The sequence below is a fragment of the Rhodotorula toruloides genome (assembly GCF_000320785.1).
Source record: "Rhodotorula toruloides NP11 unplaced genomic scaffold Scaffold8, whole genome shotgun sequence".
NCBI classification, from domain to species: Eukaryota; Fungi; Basidiomycota; class Microbotryomycetes; order Sporidiobolales; family Sporidiobolaceae; genus Rhodotorula; species Rhodotorula toruloides.
The window spans coordinates 562,699-579,769 of NW_015622968.1; the positions used below are offsets into that span (position 1 = coordinate 562,699).

At 61.3% G+C, this 17,071-nt stretch overlaps 7 protein-coding genes across 7 annotated transcripts; 3 read left to right on the forward strand and 4 right to left on the reverse strand.

The window, feature by feature from the left end:
• Positions 1 to 991: 991 nt before the first annotated feature.
• RHTO_07902 (uncharacterized protein) lies at positions 992 to 2,871 on the forward strand (the record flags this gene model as incomplete). The annotated part of the gene is made up of 6 exons (XM_016421557.1): positions 992 to 1,022; positions 1,083 to 1,317; positions 1,379 to 1,420; positions 1,479 to 1,840; positions 1,893 to 2,686; positions 2,752 to 2,871. 6 exons carry the CDS (start codon positions 992 to 994, stop codon positions 2,869 to 2,871), a joined length of 1,584 nt encoding a protein of 527 aa, XP_016274150.1.
• Positions 2,872 to 3,482: 611 nt separating this feature from the next.
• RHTO_07903 (Golgi phosphoprotein 3 family protein) lies at positions 3,483 to 5,040 on the reverse strand (the record flags this gene model as incomplete). The annotated part of the gene is made up of 4 exons (XM_016421558.1): positions 3,483 to 4,174; positions 4,236 to 4,351; positions 4,407 to 4,537; positions 4,762 to 5,040. 4 exons carry the CDS (start codon positions 5,038 to 5,040, stop codon positions 3,483 to 3,485), a joined length of 1,218 nt encoding a protein of 405 aa, XP_016274151.1.
• A 133-nt stretch (positions 5,041 to 5,173) lies between these two features.
• Positions 5,174 to 7,747, forward strand: RHTO_07904 (chaperonin-containing t-complex zeta subunit, Cct6; the record flags this gene model as incomplete). Its single annotated transcript, XM_016421559.1, has 12 exons — positions 5,174 to 5,175; positions 5,276 to 5,398; positions 5,459 to 5,546; positions 5,623 to 5,710; positions 5,774 to 6,251; positions 6,322 to 6,594; positions 6,681 to 6,844; positions 6,928 to 7,202; positions 7,288 to 7,355; positions 7,423 to 7,473; positions 7,582 to 7,624; positions 7,694 to 7,747. Coding segments are annotated over 12 exons (1,707 nt in total).
• Positions 7,748 to 8,025: 278 nt separating this feature from the next.
• Positions 8,026 to 10,749, reverse strand: RHTO_07905 (cyclin-like F-box domain containing protein; the record flags this gene model as incomplete). Its single annotated transcript, XM_016421560.1, has 12 exons — positions 8,026 to 8,133; positions 8,207 to 8,713; positions 8,759 to 8,991; positions 9,047 to 9,327; positions 9,403 to 9,447; positions 9,501 to 9,735; positions 9,790 to 9,828; positions 9,885 to 9,964; positions 10,024 to 10,133; positions 10,187 to 10,381; positions 10,450 to 10,523; positions 10,581 to 10,749. 12 exons carry the CDS (start codon positions 10,747 to 10,749, stop codon positions 8,026 to 8,028), a joined length of 2,076 nt encoding a protein of 691 aa, XP_016274153.1.
• A 362-nt stretch (positions 10,750 to 11,111) lies between these two features.
• On the reverse strand, positions 11,112 to 13,449 carry RHTO_07906 (transcription initiation factor TFIID subunit 12; the record flags this gene model as incomplete). The annotated part of the gene is made up of 5 exons (XM_016421561.1): positions 11,112 to 11,245; positions 11,326 to 11,440; positions 11,500 to 12,740; positions 12,856 to 13,059; positions 13,146 to 13,449. The coding sequence occupies 5 exons, from the start codon at positions 13,447 to 13,449 to the stop codon at positions 11,112 to 11,114; spliced, it is 1,998 nt and encodes a 665-aa protein (XP_016274154.1).
• Positions 13,450 to 14,501: 1,052 nt separating this feature from the next.
• RHTO_07907 (zinc finger, MYND-type protein) lies at positions 14,502 to 15,421 on the forward strand (the record flags this gene model as incomplete). The annotated part of the gene is made up of 4 exons (XM_016421562.1): positions 14,502 to 14,547; positions 14,608 to 14,692; positions 14,754 to 15,316; positions 15,375 to 15,421. The coding sequence occupies 4 exons, from the start codon at positions 14,502 to 14,504 to the stop codon at positions 15,419 to 15,421; spliced, it is 741 nt and encodes a 246-aa protein (XP_016274155.1).
• A 231-nt stretch (positions 15,422 to 15,652) lies between these two features.
• RHTO_07908 (uncharacterized protein) lies at positions 15,653 to 16,627 on the reverse strand (the record flags this gene model as incomplete). The annotated part of the gene is made up of 1 exon (XM_016421563.1): positions 15,653 to 16,627. One exon carries the CDS (start codon positions 16,625 to 16,627, stop codon positions 15,653 to 15,655), a length of 975 nt encoding a protein of 324 aa, XP_016274156.1.
• Positions 16,628 to 17,071: the final 444 nt, after the last annotated feature.

The window sequence follows — 17,071 nt, forward strand, 5'->3', positions numbered from 1 at the left end:
TCTCCCTCCTTCACCTCCCTCGCTCTCGCTTGCTACCGCGCTACAATGGCTGAGACGGTCGACACGACGCCTAAGCACCCTACTGCATCCGCCGCGACCGCCTGCAAGCTTGCGCCCGTCTTCCTCGAGAAGGCGAAGCCAGTTCGCCCGCCGTACGAACCGCCTGACCGGAGCTGGATCGAGGAATGGCTGCGTTAGGATGCACAGTCTCACAAAGCTGTCTGGCAACTGATAGGGCAGTTCGGCGCTGACGCGAACACCTGGGCTGCGCAGAGTCGGACGTCAAGGACGACGAAGTCAAGAACAAGGATACAACGGACAGGATCTCGTGCTTACCGGTGGAGATCATCATGATGGCGAGTCGCTCGCTTTCCGTCTACATAGGACAGCGACACTGACAAGCTCGAGGACGGCGGCGCAGATCGCCTCGCACTTCACGCCTGGCTCGCTCCTCGCCTTATCGCGCGTCTCGCGGTTCTTCCGCTCGCTCGTCTTCACTAAGCGCGGAGTCGATCTGGGCGAACGTGAGGAGGCGCGAAGGCTGGCAGGACTCGGAAGCAGGCGGCTTGACGGAGGTTCAGCTGGCAAACCTCCTCGACGGACGTGACTGTACCGTGCGTAGATTCTATGTCTGCTGCCCCTTGTGCACTTTTGACCCACGGAGACTTTCCCACAGGTCTGCCAAACTCATGCCTACCCGTACAACGACTTCCGACTGCGAGTTCGTCTTTGCTACCCCTGCATAGCGAACTTGTTCGCGCTTTCGTTCGTTCCTCATCCACGTATCCCACTGACTTTTCAAGGACCGTACACAGGCGTCGCAAGGGGGAAAGCATCTCGGCGGAGTACTGGCACCTGCACCCGCGCGCTTTCGGATGTTGTTTGTCAACCCGGAGTGCGTGCCCATCCCCTCAAAGCCTTGAAAGCACAACCGCGGCTTAACTCAACCCCTGATATCGTTCTTGTGTTCGCTACAGAGACATGGCCCAACATGACGAGCGATCTGGCTCGTGGTGAAGATTGTGCGTTGTCTCGATCCTGCTCGGCCTGACGGGGAAGCCGACTCTCGCGCGCGCGTCCAGCCATTCTCTTCGTCCCCGACGTCCTCAAGCAGTCGGCCGAGCTTCACAGGCTGGAAGCGGAGGCGATCGCGCAGAATCAGTCGCCACAAACGGTCAGCGAAGCCTACGTCGTCTCGCGTGCGCAATACCGGCGTTGCGCAAAGCAAGATGCGCGTGCCTGGGAGAACCACCGGAGGTGGCTGCAAGATCAGGCGGACAGCAAGTTAGCGCTGCGCAAGAGTCTGCGTCGAGCCGAGTACGTTGCTATCATGCGTACTCGGAAGTAACCCGAGCGCTCATTGACGTTCGCTCTGCAGCATCAGCAAAAGGTTTCTCGCACTCGGCTTCGTCGCTGCAGAGTAAGTGATCTTGAGCGACGATACAAGGAACGCCTGACTGAATCCGCTGCACGACCAGCTTCGACACCCTTCACCTCGACGGAAGCTGGTGCAGCAGCTGCTTGTACCAGAGCTACGACGACGATCTGGCTGAGTGGGAGGATTATGAGGAAGATTTGATTCTCGACACCCACGACGAGGAGCCTCAAACGCAGGATCAAGCTATGTCGACGACCACCTCCGACGCGCAAGGCGCGCAAGTCAGGGTTGGAGGCGCAATTATACGAGGCCCGTCGCTTGAGCAGAAGCTGGGAGAGTTCAGGGAACAGGCGAGGGAGGAGAAGATGGCCGCCATGTTGGCTGACTTGCACACTGATTGCATGCCCGGCCCCGCCTCGCTCTACCAGTTTTTCCAATCAGACGAGCGCTTGACGGACGAAGGTGCGTTTTCCTTCGGAAAGGCCAGCTGACACAGCTAACAAAGCGGCGACAGAGTGGGAGAAGTACAAGTCGCCAATCGTCGCGTGCGTCCACCGTCGGCGGTTCGATCGCATCTGGCGCGAAGAAATTGCGGCACACGATGCACGACAGAAGCGCCAGGAGGCGTTGCGACCGCTCTTCGGCCGCCTCCAACCCCCGAAGCGTTCTGCTACCTCTGCCCGCGCCAGCATCCCCATCTCCTTCGCAATCTTCCTCGCCCTTCCGACCGTCGAGACGCTCTGGTACCCCGCGAACGCCTTCATCGACGCTCGCGGATGGCCGCCTCTCGAGCCGCAGATCCTGAGCGAGATCTGTACCCGCATTCGGCTCGACAAGGTCGTCCTCTTCGACCGCATCGTTCGTGCGCACGTCGCCGACAACGGCGTCTTGCCGTCTACCACCATGAAGCCCATCGCCTCCTCCTCCTCGTCGCCGTTCATCGACTGCGACCCGTCGAAGGGCCTCGTACCGCTTCACGCCGCCTTGACGGACCGCGACATGGACCCGCTCTTCGCGCAAGTCACCTCCCTCTTCCGCTGTGGCATCTGCTCGACCAAGCTCCCCTACCCGGACATTGCGATTCACCTCGTCGACGATCACGACGTCCCCAACGTCCCGGCGTACGCGCACGTCCCGAGCAGTGACTTTAGGAAGGCCATCAAGAGTTTGCTCGACGACCTCGGGCACAGCTTGCAACTCGAGCTCGCGGCGTTCGAGTTCTTCTACGCCGACTGCGACTTCGACGTCACGATGAGGTCGGCGAGCGGCCAGTTTGAGACGAGCGTCGGCGAGACGTGGGCGCAGGTCGTGCGTTCCGTCCTTTCCCTCTTGTTGCTAGCCCTGAAATCCTCTCTACGATCCTTGACTTGCAGCTCTCCGGCAAATCGCCCGCCGAACTCGACGCAAGCCGCCTCAAGCTCTCGTACTCAACTGACCGCGACATCGTCGGGATCAAGCTTTCGACCGCCAGCGTCAGCGACGAGGACGCGTAGTTCGACTGCACGAAGGAGGAGAAGAGAAGGAGGGCGTCGCTTGTTGTCAATCCAAACGCTTTCGCTTGTTCCGCACTCTGGACTTCGAGACGTGGGGTGTTCTTCATCTCATCCGCTTCTGCAGAGCTCATCGCAAGCTTCCCTTACTGTTCGCGTCTCATCGAAAGCTCATTCCGCTCAAGGAACCCCAAACAGCTTGCGGGACGCAACACGGTTTTGCTTCGCATGGCAGGAAGGGTAGCTAGCGGCTGCGTCGTCTCGGCGCAATAGAGAGGAGAGGGCGAACGAGAGAAGAGAAAAAAGGGGAGAAGGAGGACCACTGCAACCAAAACGGATGGAATACGGCTTTGAACGGAGAGAAACGACAGAGGGGCAAGGAAGGCGAATGAAGAAGATGCCGAGACGTAGAGGAGTGTAGCGGGGTGAGTGAAACTGTATGAGGCGAAGAAGGAGGAGGAGGAGGATGGAGCCGGCGAGGCGGAGAAGTGAGGGTATAGGCGACGTTGGGGCCGGTCGCTGGTCTCTCCTGCGAGCGCGAAGAACGTGAGCAAGACGCCGAGGCGGGCTGCAAGGAACGCCAAACTCACCGTCTCGTAAGCCGTCGCGCTGGCTCAGAGCAAGCTGTCCATCCTCCGGAACACCTCGACACACGCCGCGACGACCTCAAGGCACAACTCCCTCTGCGTCTGCTTCTCCGCCCCACCCGGCGAGTCGCCCGTTCCCTGTCCGACCGTTTCAAGTCTCGCAAGGCGCATGATCTCGGCGAGGTTGGCCGACTCTGCGCTCGATGCACTCCCGCCTGTCGCGATCCCGCCTGGTCGTGTCCCGCTCGTCTTGCTTCCTACCGCCCCACCCGCAACTCCTCCTCCCATCCCTCCTCCCGCGATCCCAGAAGGCCCGTACGCGCCGAACGGCCACTGCGAAAAGTCGGCGAGGAGTTCGTCCGCTTTTGCGAAAGCGTTTTCGCGCTGGTCGTACGATAGGTGGACGAGTGCGTTCTCGAGTACGTTTGCGGCAAACGCGGCGCAGACCATCGAGACGGCGCGGATGGTGCGGTACCGGACTTCGTCGCCGTACATGTTGGAAGTCGGGACTGCGGCGGTGCGGGAGGTGAGGAGCGAGAGTGTCCGTCGGAGGACGTCGTCTTTGAAGGTTGGGTCCGAGACGGGGTGCGTCGCCATGTCGAAGAGGAGGAAGTTGCGCTTCTCGGTTCGCAGGACACCTTTGTCGACCAGGCCTTTTGCGAGTCGCTCGCGCACTTGCTTCAGCTGGTAACCGATCTTCATCACGTTCCATGTTTCGCCTGCGACGTCGAGCGAGGAGTCAGCCGAGCTTGGCGCGGGGGAGCTTGAGTGGCTGCGCACCGCTCATGAGGTCGATCCAGGTCCCAACGCTCATCCGCTCCGACACCTTCATCATCTTGAGCGCCTCGTCAAGCAACACTTCTCCCGTCAACTTATCGTCAATCACCTCGATGTACCTGCGCAGCACTTCCCATCAGCTAGATCCTCGGAAGGTAAACGGGGAAGACGCACCGGTCTGCGAGGGGAAACCGACGCCGATTCGGGTCCCGCACCATGGCGATTCGGTGTCGCAGTGCGAGTTCGAGGACGATGCAGCCGCGGAGAGTGTACGAGATGTTGTCGTTCCAGAAGGAGAGGTAGCCCTGTGGGAGGAAGATGCTGGGTCAGCGTGCCATCCCGCCAAGAACTCTTGTACGCTCAAGCGAAGCTCGTCCAAGCTGTCGATGCGCCCGCCCATCTCGAGCGCGAGTTCCCAGCTCGCCTCCCCACTGCCGGCCGAACGCCAGCACATTGAGTGTCGGGACCTCGTCCTCGCCCTCTGCGCGCAAGATGACTGGCCTGAGACGGATGAGAGGGTAGGACTCGCCTGCTTGTCCTTCAACCCGAGCAAGAGGACCTCCTCCATGAGCGTCAGTCGCGGGTTGACCCTCTCGTCCTCCGAGTTGTTCAGGTCGCGCTCGTCGTACGCGACCTTGTGTCCGACGGGGCTGGCATTCGACGGCTGTCCGGGTGCGCTCAGCGGAGACGTCGGCCTCGAGTGTGAGGGCGAGAGCGAGGGTTGAGTGGACGACGGGGCGAGAGCGCCTCCTTCTGGCTTTGCTCCTTGTGCGCCGCGCCTGCGAGACAGCCCTGATGTCGATGCCATGCCCAGTCCAGTCTGTCCCACGCAGCACGAGCCACAAGAGCGACTGTGAGAGCAAGTCGAGAGATGGACGCGTCGAGAGGAGCGGGAGAGTGAGGTCGACACCCGCCAACTTGCTCAATCTCGCACTTGCACAATGTGAGTGCACCAGGGGATACTGTCGGACTGGCAGACACGCCCAGGCGAACCCGCCAGCGAAACAGGCGCGCGCTGACACCTCCTCACGCTCCCTCACCAGGTCGAGCGCACTCGAGCTGCTCAACCCGCGCGCAGACCTCGCAAGGAGGGAGCAGGCATTCCAACTGAACTGCACGGGCGCACTCGGACTCGCCAATGTCGTCAAGTCCAACTTGGGTGCGTTGTCGCGTCCTCCTCACTTGACCAGATCTCGCTCATCTCTCGAACGCTACACAGGTCCGAGGGGCACCCTGAAAATGCTGGTGGACGGCTCAGGACAGCTCAAGATGACCAAGGACGGAAAGGTCCTCCTCAGCGAGATGCAGATCCAGGTGCGCACCCCTTCCTCACTCGCTTCAGCGGACTTGAGCCTGCGTGAGCTGATTCTTGGGTGGAATCTGTGCACAGAACCCTACGGCGGCGTTGATTGCACGAACGGCGGTCGCGCAGGATGAGATGACCGGAGACGGAACGACCAGTGTTGTCCTCCTTGTCGGTGCGTCCGCTTCCCCTCGTCCTACCCTCTTTTTCGCTCACAATGGCGGTTCCACCCCTGCAGGCGAACTCTTGAACCAGTCCCTGCGATACACGTCCGAAGGCGTCCACCCCCGCGTCCTCGCCGACGGTTTCGAAGTCGCCAAAAACGCCCTCACCTCGTTCCTCGACTCGTTCAAAGTGCCCCTCGCCTCGTCCTCCTCCACCCCCGCAACTCCCTCGCACGAGACCCTCGTCCAGGTCGCCTTCACCAGTCTCGCCACCAAGGTCCACAAGTCGCTTGCGCAGTCGCTCGCTCAGGCGGTCGTCGATGCGGTCCTTGCGATCCGCCAGCCTTCGGCTGTTCCAGGCAAGGAGGGCCAGTTCGAGCCCGTCGACTTGCACATGGTCGAGTTGATGAAGATGCAGCACATGACCGACTCGGACACGAGGCTCGTCAAGGGACTGGTGCTGGATCACGGACCCCGCCATCCTGACATGCCCAAGCGCCTCGAGAACTGCTTCATCCTCACCCTCAACGTCTCGCTCGAGTACGAGAAGACGTGCGTCTGCGCTTCCTCTTTACTCTCGTTCCCCGCGTCGCTCGCACTGACCAGGTCCGGCCGCACGCAGCGAGGTCAACTCGGGCTTCTTCTACTCGTCCGCCGAGCAGCGCGAAAAGCTCGTCGAGTCCGAGCGCCGCTTCACCGACGCCAAAGTCCGCAAGATCATCGAACTCAAGCGTCTCGTCTGCGACCAAAAGCTCGACGGTGAAGGAAACCCGGTGGGCGAGGTCAAGAACTTTGTCGTCATCAACCAGAAGGGTATCGATCCCCTCTCGTTGGACATGCTCGCGAAGCAGGGAATCATGGCGCTGAGGCGGGCGAAGCGGAGGAACATGGAGAGGTGCGTTCGTGCAACCGCCTCTCGTCTTTCTTTCCTCTCTCCTGAGGCGGCGTGACTGACTCGAGTGCTGCGGCTTGCTCACACAGGCTCCAGCTCGTCTGCGGCGGCACGGCGCAGAACTCGGTGGACGACCTCACGCCCGACGTTCTCGGCCACGCCGGACTCGTCTACGAGCACACGCTCGGCGAGGAGAAGTTTACATTCGTCGAGGAGGTCAAGGAGCCCAAGAGCGTCACTATGCTCGTCAAGGGTGAGTCTGGCTGTTGGGACTTGTCAGTAGGTCTTGCATGAGCGAGACGGGGGCTGATTGTAGTCCGCGGCGATTTCCCACAGGCCCCAACGCACACACCATCTCTCAGATCTCCGACGCGATCCGCGACGGCCTTCGCGCAGTCAAGAACGCCCTCGAAGACTCGTCCCTCATCCCCGGTGCCGGCGCGTTCGAGATCGCCGCGCACCGACACCTCGTCGAGGACGTCAAGAAGAACGAAGCCAAGGGCCGTGCGAAGCTCGGTGTGCAGGCTTTTGCGGATGCGCTGTTGGTTATCCCGAAGACGTTGGCGGTCAATGCGGGCTTGGACGTGCAGGATGCGATCGTGGCGTTGCAGGTGCGTGTGGGCGACCACGAAGTCGAGCGACTCGTCTCGCAGCAGACGAGCTGACACTGTGCTCCTGGTTGTCTGACTTGCACAGGACGAAGCTGCGGACGGCCACGTCGTTGGCCTCGACCTCGCAACAGGCGAACCTCTCGACCCTGTGACGTGAGCACCTTCCTTGCGCTTCAGACGCTATTTCCGATGCTGACGAACCACCGTGCTCGACGCGCAGGGAGGGCGTCTGGGACAACTACCGCGTCAAGAGGCACATGATCCACTCTGCGTGCGTTCTCTCGACTTGATCCCTTGACGACTAGCTCTGCTCCGCGACGCGTTCGTTCGTGCGAAAGGTCGAAGAACACGAAGCAGCTCACCCGCAGTCCATCTGCAGTGCCGTCATCGCCTCGAACCTCCTCATCACCGACGAGATGATGGTGCGTCTCCTTCCCCTTCCTTGTCTCGTCCTTTCCTTTCCGCTGCTGACGCTCCTCTCTCTCTCGCAGCGCGCCGGCCGATCATCCCTCAAGGGCAACGACGAGCCCAGCGGTCCGCAATAGACGCCTCTCACGCTTTCGGTCAGGAGACGGGAAGGGGAGGAGGGGGAAAAGGCTGTACCCGCTCGCATTGCGCAATCTTAGCATCGATACTCAGCTGTACCACCGCCAGCGAGGACGGAGAAGTAGGAGCTCCGTTCTACTTCAGTTCTCTCGATGCTGGAAGGATAGCTGGAAGGTAGACGCGATCTCGACGAGTACAACCGAGTCCTACTTAAGCGATGCTAGCTACATTCCGTCTTCCTGCTCAGACAGCTTCGCCGCTAAGCCTCTGCCTCCGGTTAGACGCAGGCGTATGACAACTCGATCTTGGCGATGTCGCGGTCAGTCGAGGTGTAGTCGAGCTTGTGCCAGGCGGCATGGCGTTCGGCGAGGGACTTGCCGGAGAGCTAACGAATCGAGAAAGTGCAGAGCAGGTGAGTAAAGGGAGGAGGAACCGAGAAGCTCTCGCGGAGGACTCACGACTTGTGCCCAAGTCTCATTCAGGCTCATCTCGAGGTTGCCCGTCTTCGTCCGCATCGTGACGTGAAAGTGAGCGCCGCCGTGGTACGCCTTGAACCTCGCAGGCGAGATGTCAGCCGGCAAAAGGCGCCGCTCCAGCAGCTTCTTGATGGCCTTCCTAAAGGAAGGAATCGGGACGTGCGCGTATGCCGCGACGTTCGTAAGGCCGTGCTCGTCGACGAGGTGAATGGCAATGGCGGGGAAGGTGAGCTTGGCGGAGCAGACGCCGCAGCGGAAGAGCGAGGCGAGGCGGTCGAAGACGGGATTCATGTCGTCGTCGCTCAACGCGCTGTGGTACGGCGCGAGGCCTTTCGACCGGTCCGAGTCAACGAAGGGGGAAGGTTCGCCGTCGAGTACGAACGAGGCAAAATCGCCGAGACGCTGCCCATCGTTGAGAAGGGAGCGGGCGATGCGGTCAAAGAGCTGGATCGTGGCGAGTCGGTCGGACTTGGCAATGCGGGAGAGGATCTGCTGGCGGACTCGAGGCTATGACTCTAGCTCGACGGCGCTCACGCCGACGCCGTTGTCGGGAAACCACAACGCCTTGACCTCGGGAAAGTCGAGGAAAGTCGACAAGGCGACGAAGAAGCCGAGGTGTTCCTCGCGACAGCTCGTCCGTAAGCCGACAAAGAGCGTCTCCATCTCCTCCTTGCGGCGTCTGCGAGCGTCTTGTGCTGCTTGCCAGCGAGCCTTGTGCTGGTTCCGACGTGCGTACTCAATGATGGCGCCTCGATAGTGTGGCCAGTCTAGTGAGATGTCTTCTGTCAGCTTCGACGTCTTAGATGAAAAGCTTAAGCGTACCCTCGTGAAACCATAGCTCGCGATGGTCCCCCTCGAACGGGGACGTCTCCGTAAGGTGGCACGGTGCCGGGATGCAGTCGCCGTGCCATGCGGCGAGCATCTCCGCGAAGGTCCGCTCCCAGCGCGTGTTCTCGTCTTCCTCCTCCCATGCTTCGGCTTCCTCCTCTTCCTCGGAAATGCCCTTCGCCCGCTGCTCGTCCTCCCAGCGCTTCATATCCGCGTCATAGTCTTCCTCGATGCAGGCCATGCACCAGCTCTTGGTCTTGCCGATGTCTGCGAAGCTGTTCGTGCGAAGAACATCAAGACCCGAGAAGGATGGGAGGAAGAGTGCGTGAAGCGGAAGAAGCGCGACGTACTCTGCAGGCCCAAGTCCCAGGGAGGAGAACTTGTCGTCGAGTCTTCTGGTGGGGAGACGTCAGTATCGAGACAGTGTCTAGTACGGAAGCGGACGCACTTTTCCACTCGTAGCTTCTTCATGCGTTCCTCCTCCTCCTCATCATCGCAGCGAAGGGTGACCGCGTTCGCCTTCAAGAAGTACGCGTCCAGCTTGACCGCATCCAGGAAGGCACGTCGCTTGATGGTATAGACTTCCGAACCGAACGAAAGCAGTTTGTCTTGACCTGCGGCGTCGGCTTCGGCGTCGTAGAGCGCGGCTGATTGCTTGAGGACTTGAGGGACGAAGTAAAGATCTGTTTGACCGCCCATTAGTCTAAGTCGCACATGCGAGAAAGGCCATCGCTCACGATTTTCTTTACGCATAATGCGCGAGCCGTCCGAATTGGCTGAGAAAGCGGGAGGTCAGTACCGCAGAGACGAGGGAAGTAACGGGCTAACGAACTGTGCGTCGAGAGACAGCACTCGAACGTTAGAGGATGCAGATACCAGTATTCCGCCGAAATGGATTCACTGGGCTTTAGACTGGCTCGTATCAAGCGTTAACGGCGCGCACGTGTTGAGGAGATCTTGCCGGAACTCACTTGGCCGCGCAGTCGCTGCAGAGCACGGTACGAACGCGAAAGTCTCGCCGGACCGAGTCGCTACAATCGCAGTCATCCCCTTTCTCGCAACGCTCTGCTTCGCCGCAAAGCTATCGTGCAACGTTAGTACATCCAAACTGAAAGAGTAGGGCCCGAGACTCACGCAGCAAAACTCGCCCTCGACCAGCTTCGCAGACTCGACCTCGTTCAGACCGCCGGCTTCCAAGTCTGGCCATCCTCGTCGCTGACGCGCTGCCGTCCAGACTGGTTCGGCACGCTTGGTGCAGGTGAGGGAGCGGAGAAAGCGGGAGGTGCGCGAGACGGCGACGAGCGAGCCAGGGGTGAGGTGCGAGATGATCTGCGAACGGCGTCGAGTCGTGGTCGGCGATGCGGCTTGACTGCTCCATAAAGCGTCAGGGGATTCACCATGAGGAGGATCTCCGCCGGCAGCGAGGAGAGCCGGTCTTTGCCCTCCTGAACATCGTCTGCCCTGTACAGTTCTGTTGCCCGCTCGTCCCGTCAGCGCATGCCGTGAAAGAAAGAGAACGGTAACGCACCCCAGTCGTCCAGCCACAGCTCTGGTTGCTTTACCCAGTCCAGGTTGGGCTTGTAAGGCGCGTACTTCTCGACGGGCGGATCCTTATGCTGGAAGAGGGGCGCGAGCTTGTAGGCGGCCGCAGCGGGTGGAACAGGCTGTTGAAACACTGCCTCAGACGTCTCAGCCATCGTAGCAGCCGTGCGACCAGAGTGAGCGAAGAGGAGGAGGAAGAGGCGAGTTAGGTGGGGAAGGGTCAAAGCGTCGCAACGCCGCGTGCGCAGGGCGAACAGACGGAGAGTGGATGCTCTACCTTCGAGAGAACGCGCGAAACGATGCCAGAGCGAGAGCGGAGACGAGATTCGAGCGCCGACCTCGTCGACGACCTTCGCAAGGTCGATGGCGAGCAAGGCAGAAGAGCCGAAAGCATCTGCTTTGGTTGTCTTTGCGCGTACGACAACCGCGTGTGTACATTGCGAGCCTGCGAACGATTCGCGCGGCGTGCAAGTTAGACTGCTGCCTCGTCTCGCCTCCAAGTCCCGCCAGTCCCGCCTCACCGCTTCCGCCCGCTCTCCCTGATCGCCGCCAGCCGTGCTGCGTGTCCTGGAGGGAGGTTGACACGACGAGCGCCCGACTGACGAGTCTCTTCGGGCATGAAGCCGGGGACGCGAATGTTGTAGGATCGCTCTGCGACGAGAGGCCGGTTCTCAGCATCAGCGATACCACCGAGGCGCAAAGCCGAGCTTCCGAGGAAGAAGGGAACGCACCAAGATGCAGCGCGAGGTCCTTGACTTCGAGACGATCCGACTTGCGGTGTCGCGCGAGCTGGCAGCCGAACCGCGTCACCGAGTCGATGAACTCGTCGCAGATCTCGAGGAGCAGCTGCGGTAAGTCGCCGGTGAGAAGGTGCGCTCTTGTGAAGAGTGAATAGGCGGACTCACGTCCTCGACCTCGTCGCTCAACCGTTCCTCCGGGTCGATGCTCTCGACCAGCTCCCTGATCTTCCGCTTGCTGACCGTCCGACCTTGCGAGTCGTCCGGCCGCATATCCTTGTTCGGCAGCGCCTCAATCTTTCCCACTCCGCTCGCACCGCCAAACGCATCGCTTCCTGCCGTCGGCGGCCTCGTGATGGCCGGCGTCGAGATGGAGGGGTTGTTCGCCATACCGCCAGAAAGCGTTGGTCGAGGCGCAGGGAAGGTCTCGGGGGTCGGCGCCTGCATCGAAAGGGACGAGGTGATGGCCATGCCGGACGAGCCGACCGGTGCGAACGACGAGCCGGCCGCTGCTGAGCCCGGCGCAGATCCGCCCTGCGCTTGCCGCTGCTGGTTCGCGACCGCCTGCGCCTGCACCATCGACTGAGCCTGTGCGAGAGCCTGCGACTGCGCCTGAGCCTGCTGAGCCGCCTGCTGCTGCGAGAGCGCATGGATGTCGGCCTGCTGCTTCTTCGTAAGCTTCTTCCCGCTCGCCGCTGCCGCCGCCACCGCCTGCTGCTGCTGAGCCTGCGCCGCCGCGATCGCCGCCTGGTTCTGCAGCGAAGCCGCCTTGGCCTGCGGACTTGCTCCACCAGGAACCGCAGGAAGCGGCTGTCCCGCCATCGACGGCGACTGGCGGATGCCCTGCGCGCCGAGTCCCGCCTGGCCGGGGAATTGGGCCGGACTCGCTGTCCGGAACCCGCCGTTCGCCTGCTGAGCCGCCTGGATCTCGCGAGCCTTCTGCGCCATCGCTTGCCGCTGCGCCTCCTGCAGGTTCGCAATATTGACCGGTGCACCGCCTGGCACACCTCCCCCCGCCGCTGGGTTCGCTGCGCCCGCCGCACCCGCTTGTCCGCCCTGCGCCGCCTGTTGCTGAGCCTGCGCTGCGAGCAGCATCTTGACGACGCGCGTCAAGTTCGTCCGGGCGTTGTCAAGCTCGAGCTGCATCTTGGCTCGCTGCTCTTCGTTGACGTCTGGTCGCGAGAGGAGCGCCTCGATGTGGTGAACGCGGTTGCGAAGCTGCTGGACGGCCTGGGTCGCGTTCTGCTCATTCGGCACGCCCGGTGCACCGCCGGGCTGCTGGCCTTGCTGAGGTACTTGGCGGACCTGCTGCTGCTGCTGAGCCATCTGCGCCGCCTGCATCTGCTGCTGAGCCTGCGGGTGCCCCTGCTGCTGATACTGCTGCTGCTGCTGCTGTTGCTGCTGTTGAGCTGCGGGGCGCAAGCAGGGCGTCAGAGACTCGTGCGAGACTTCGACACGCAACGCGTGCAGCGGAAAGCGCGCCCTGCGCAGGTTGTCATTCGTCCGCAGGAATCGCCGACTCACCCTGCGAGCCGTTCTTCAGCGTCACCGCCTGCTTCAGCATCGCCATCTGCTCGGGCGACAAGCGTCCGTTCTGCGCAAGGAGCATGACCTGTTGCAGAAACGGTGACTGCTTGTTGACCTGGTTTGGCGGGAAGAGGACGGATTGGAGGTGTGCGAGGGCGGCGGGAGGGTTGCCGGAGAGAGTAGGAGGGTAAAGGTGATTCACTGTGATGCCAGGCACAGAAAGTCCATCGTCAGACTCCTCCTTCCTTGAAGAAAGCCGGGACGAATCCTCGCAACCGCCGACTCACGGATAGCGTCGAGGTTCCCCTGCACCTGCTGCGGCACCTGACCCTGCTGCTGGCCCTGTTGCTGCTGATGCGGCACGCCCTGTCCCTGCTGTCCCGCTCCGCCCTGTCCCGCCTGAATCCCATTCCGCATCATCCACTCGGTGATCATCGCAGGCGTCACCTCCTGTCCCGTCTGACTCCGCGTGTTGCGGATGTGCTCTTGCAGCGCGGCGAGCTGGCTCGGGTTCAGCTGCGCGATGGGAGAGCCGGAGCCGGGTTGAGGAGTGAGGGATTGAGGCGGTCGTTGCTGGGCGCGGGGAGGCATGGTGGGTGGACTCTTGGAATGGAGAAGACGGTGTCCGCGAGAGGGAAAGGTTGGAAGGGAGAGAAGCGGGATCTGTCCAGAGGCGAGGAGGAGAATGTCAGCTGGACGTTCGCAGCGCGGAGCAGTCTGATCGTTCCCAAGTATCCGGGATCCCTGGAGAGCGGTCGCACTTCAAATGACCTCCTGCACTTCCATCCACGTCGCCGCCGTTGGCCTCATCGCCTCGCCTGACTTGGGCAGAAGGCGAGGGGAAGCATCACCGTCCGAAGAAGTCGAGACGCCGCATGCGCCCGTAGAATGGCTGCCCTCAACATTTGAGTCTCCGTCTGCAACTCCGCTGGCCCTCCGACTGCGTTCCCATTGCGCGCGACCTCGTCATCCAGACCAATCCTCCACTCGACCCGCAATACAACGCAACACGGCCAGTTCGAGCTCACCTGGTACCGCTACTGCCTAATCCCAGTCTGTTACAGCCGTCTGAACCGGTCGGCGCGCGTGTCTGGCGGTGTGGGCGAGAGGTTGTGTCGCGTCAGGCGAGGTGGGCGAAGCGAGATGGGGAGGGGTTGAGAGGCGGCGGGAGGCGTGCGTGCGGATCGCTAGCGGTCAAAATCAGACTCAGAAGCAGTACAAGCAAGGTCTCGCGCCCAGGTGCGCGGGTGAGCGGCGAGTTGTTCGAAGCCAACATCCGTTTGCCTCTCTCGAAATCGTCCGCAATCTGCTCTGCGCGCTGAGGGCTGTTGGGCTGCGTGAACTCGCCGACGAAAGCGCTCTGAAGCCACCTACAAGCCCGCCTTGTCTCCCAGCTGCTTCCTCTTTGCTTCCTCCCCTCGTCGACTCTCTCGCTTGATCTGCCCTTGATTCGACTTACCCGCGCGCCAGGTGAGTCCAGCAGGCTCGGCGAACCAATGAGGAGCCTTTTCGAGTTCATGTAGCTGATCTGTCCGCGAAGCTTTGCAGGTAGCCTCGCCTACGCCCTCCTCCCGCCTTTCCTCCCCTCGTTGTGCTCTCTACGCCCGTATCCTGCCTTTTCTTCGTCTGATCAGACACTTGCGATGTCGACTCTTGACCAACCTGCTTGCACGAGCTGCGGCAAAATCGGTTCGTTGCGGTTCAACCCTCTCCGCGACCGCTAGCTAACGCTCGTTCGCCCTCAAACAGCTTCCAGCCTTGAAGCTGGCAAGAAGATGCTCGTCTGCTCTCGATGTCAATTGCAGGCCGAGCGTCTCGTGCATTACTGCTCTCGGTGCGTTGCCAAACCCCGTCCCGGTGCTTCCGACGGCTAACTTTCCCTTTCGCCGTCGCAGCGACTGCCAGGTCTCGCACTTCAAGCTGCACAAGCCGACGTGCGGCATCAAGCTCGCGACGAACCCCGACTTCCCCTCCATCGCCGACCCCGACGCGCCATTCCAGCCGCCCCAAGCGCTCCTCTACCACCTCGCCGCGCTTTCGACTCTCCCGCCCTCTGCTTCTCCGACCACTCCTCCACCATCCTTTCTCTACTTCCCCAGCAACCCACTCTCCGACGCAGCCAGCTCATCCTCCAAACCGCCCGTCATGCCAATCCCGGTCTCACTCCCTCCTCCCGCTCGAAACCTCTTCAACTGTCTGTCCTGGGTCGCGTTTAAGACGGCCAATCCGCTCTCGGTCGTGCTCATGTACTCGCTCTTGTTGACGGAGATTGAGGCGCTGGGAGGAGTGGAGGACCGGTTGGTTGAGCAGTTGAGCGAGGAGTACAGGCTGGACGGGAAGCAGGAAGTCGGCGGCGAGAAGAGGAACAGCTTGAGGCAGATGCTGGATGATGAGGATGAGCCTAAGGCGGAGGACTTGATGGTTGCCATCGGGGGAGAGAAGAACCAGGGCATTCTCGGTACGCCTACTTCGCGGCTCTCGCAGAGCGTTCCCGCTCATTGATCGCTCTCTCTCAGTCGAATGGCAGATGTACGAAGCGGAGCGGATGCGCTCAAGCAAGTAAACGACCGACACAACCTTTCGCAACCTTCGCAAATCGCAGAAACCCTCTCGATACCCCGGTAGACGGCACGGAAACGCATGACACAGATATAAAGAATAGTACGACTGAGGTGAGAGGGGATAGAACGCAGAGAGAGGGAGAGCGGCCCGTCCGTTCTTACCAGCCTTGGTTCCGGGTGATGCTGGTTCTCCTGCTGGCCTCGCCTTGGTCTTGCCTTTGACTTTGAACGACTCAGTTGTGCTGGCACGGGACACCAACGCGAGTCGGCACTTCGTTGAAGAGGAGGTTCTCGATCCACCTCTTGTTGTGCTCGACAGAAATCTCGAGGTGGTAAGTAAGCTTGGCGGCATCGATCTTGCCATTGAGGATGCACTCGTCGTGGTAGCACGTCGTCGAGTAGCAACCGGTGTAGCGCCACAAGGCGCAGATGTGCGAGATGGCCAGGCGACGGAGGAGAGGGAAGTCCTGGCGGGCGTAGTCGTCGCGCTTGATGTCCTCGACAATTTGGGCGAGGAGGTGGCGGTAAGCGAGGATGCGGAATTGATCTTGCAGGTGGACCTGGACGAGAGGGGTGAGTGAGCGTTCGTTGCGAGCGAAGAGGAAGTGCGAGACCTTGTCGGCTTCGACCGCGCGAGGGTGGGTCGACTTGATGTCGATAACTTGGAGCGACCACGGCTTGCGAGTGCTGCGAGGACGGTAGGTGACCTTGAGAAGCGCAGGGCGGAAGTTGGCCCAGCGCATGGCGGAGGTGAAGCCGTACTGCTGGCGGTAGACGGAGGCGAAGTTGGGCGACGCTGTGAGGCCAGGCTTGACGTAGACGGGCCTGTTGATTCGTGCTGCTTTCTCCATTGCTTCGATGAGCCACTCGGCAACAGGTTCGTGGTTGCCAGGCTCGAGGAGGACATCCTCGTCGCGCAGGACTTCGTAGATTCGTTTCCTCGTCTCTCGTCCTCTCTCCAGCCGAGCTTCGCGGCTCCACGCAAACCATTCAGAATGCGAGTACGATGGCTTGGCAGCCGCGCCAGTAAAGGCCTTGCAGCGCTCTGAACCAAAGGGAGGAGAGAACGTGAACGTCGTCGTGGGAAGAGGGCTTGCGCGGCATCGCAGACACGCAGGTGTCCGTTCCTCCAGGTGTAGACGTCGCTCATGACGATAAGGAGTGTGCGAGGGGGGGGGAGGGTTAAAGGGAGTGAGGAGAAGGAGCATAACCTGCGAACCGGCCTCCGCGTGCCTTTTGTAGGCCCCGCGCTCAGGCCGCCTTATCACGAACAAAGGGGCTCGTTTATCGGCAACGTAAGTACCCGTCGTCTGGCATCTTCTCGCTGAATCCTGCCTTCTCGAGTGTGCGAAGCCCGAAAGTAGAGCGGTTCGAAATGGAGCCGAGCGAGGAGGAGGAGGAGCGGTTCAGAGTGAAAGGCGAGCTTGTGCAGAGTTCGTGCATACGGAGGAACAAGGGAGACGTCGCGGAGAAAGCGGAGGAGGAAGCAAGGAGCAGAAGAGGACGACTCACTCGGCGCCAGACAGCGGACGTTGCTCGAGTGCGCTGCGACTGCGTGTATTGCGTGCGCGCGTACGTGATAGGACAACAACGAAGGACGACGAAGACGAAGAGCGAGTATGCACATCGAGGAAACCGCGTTGACGACGAGC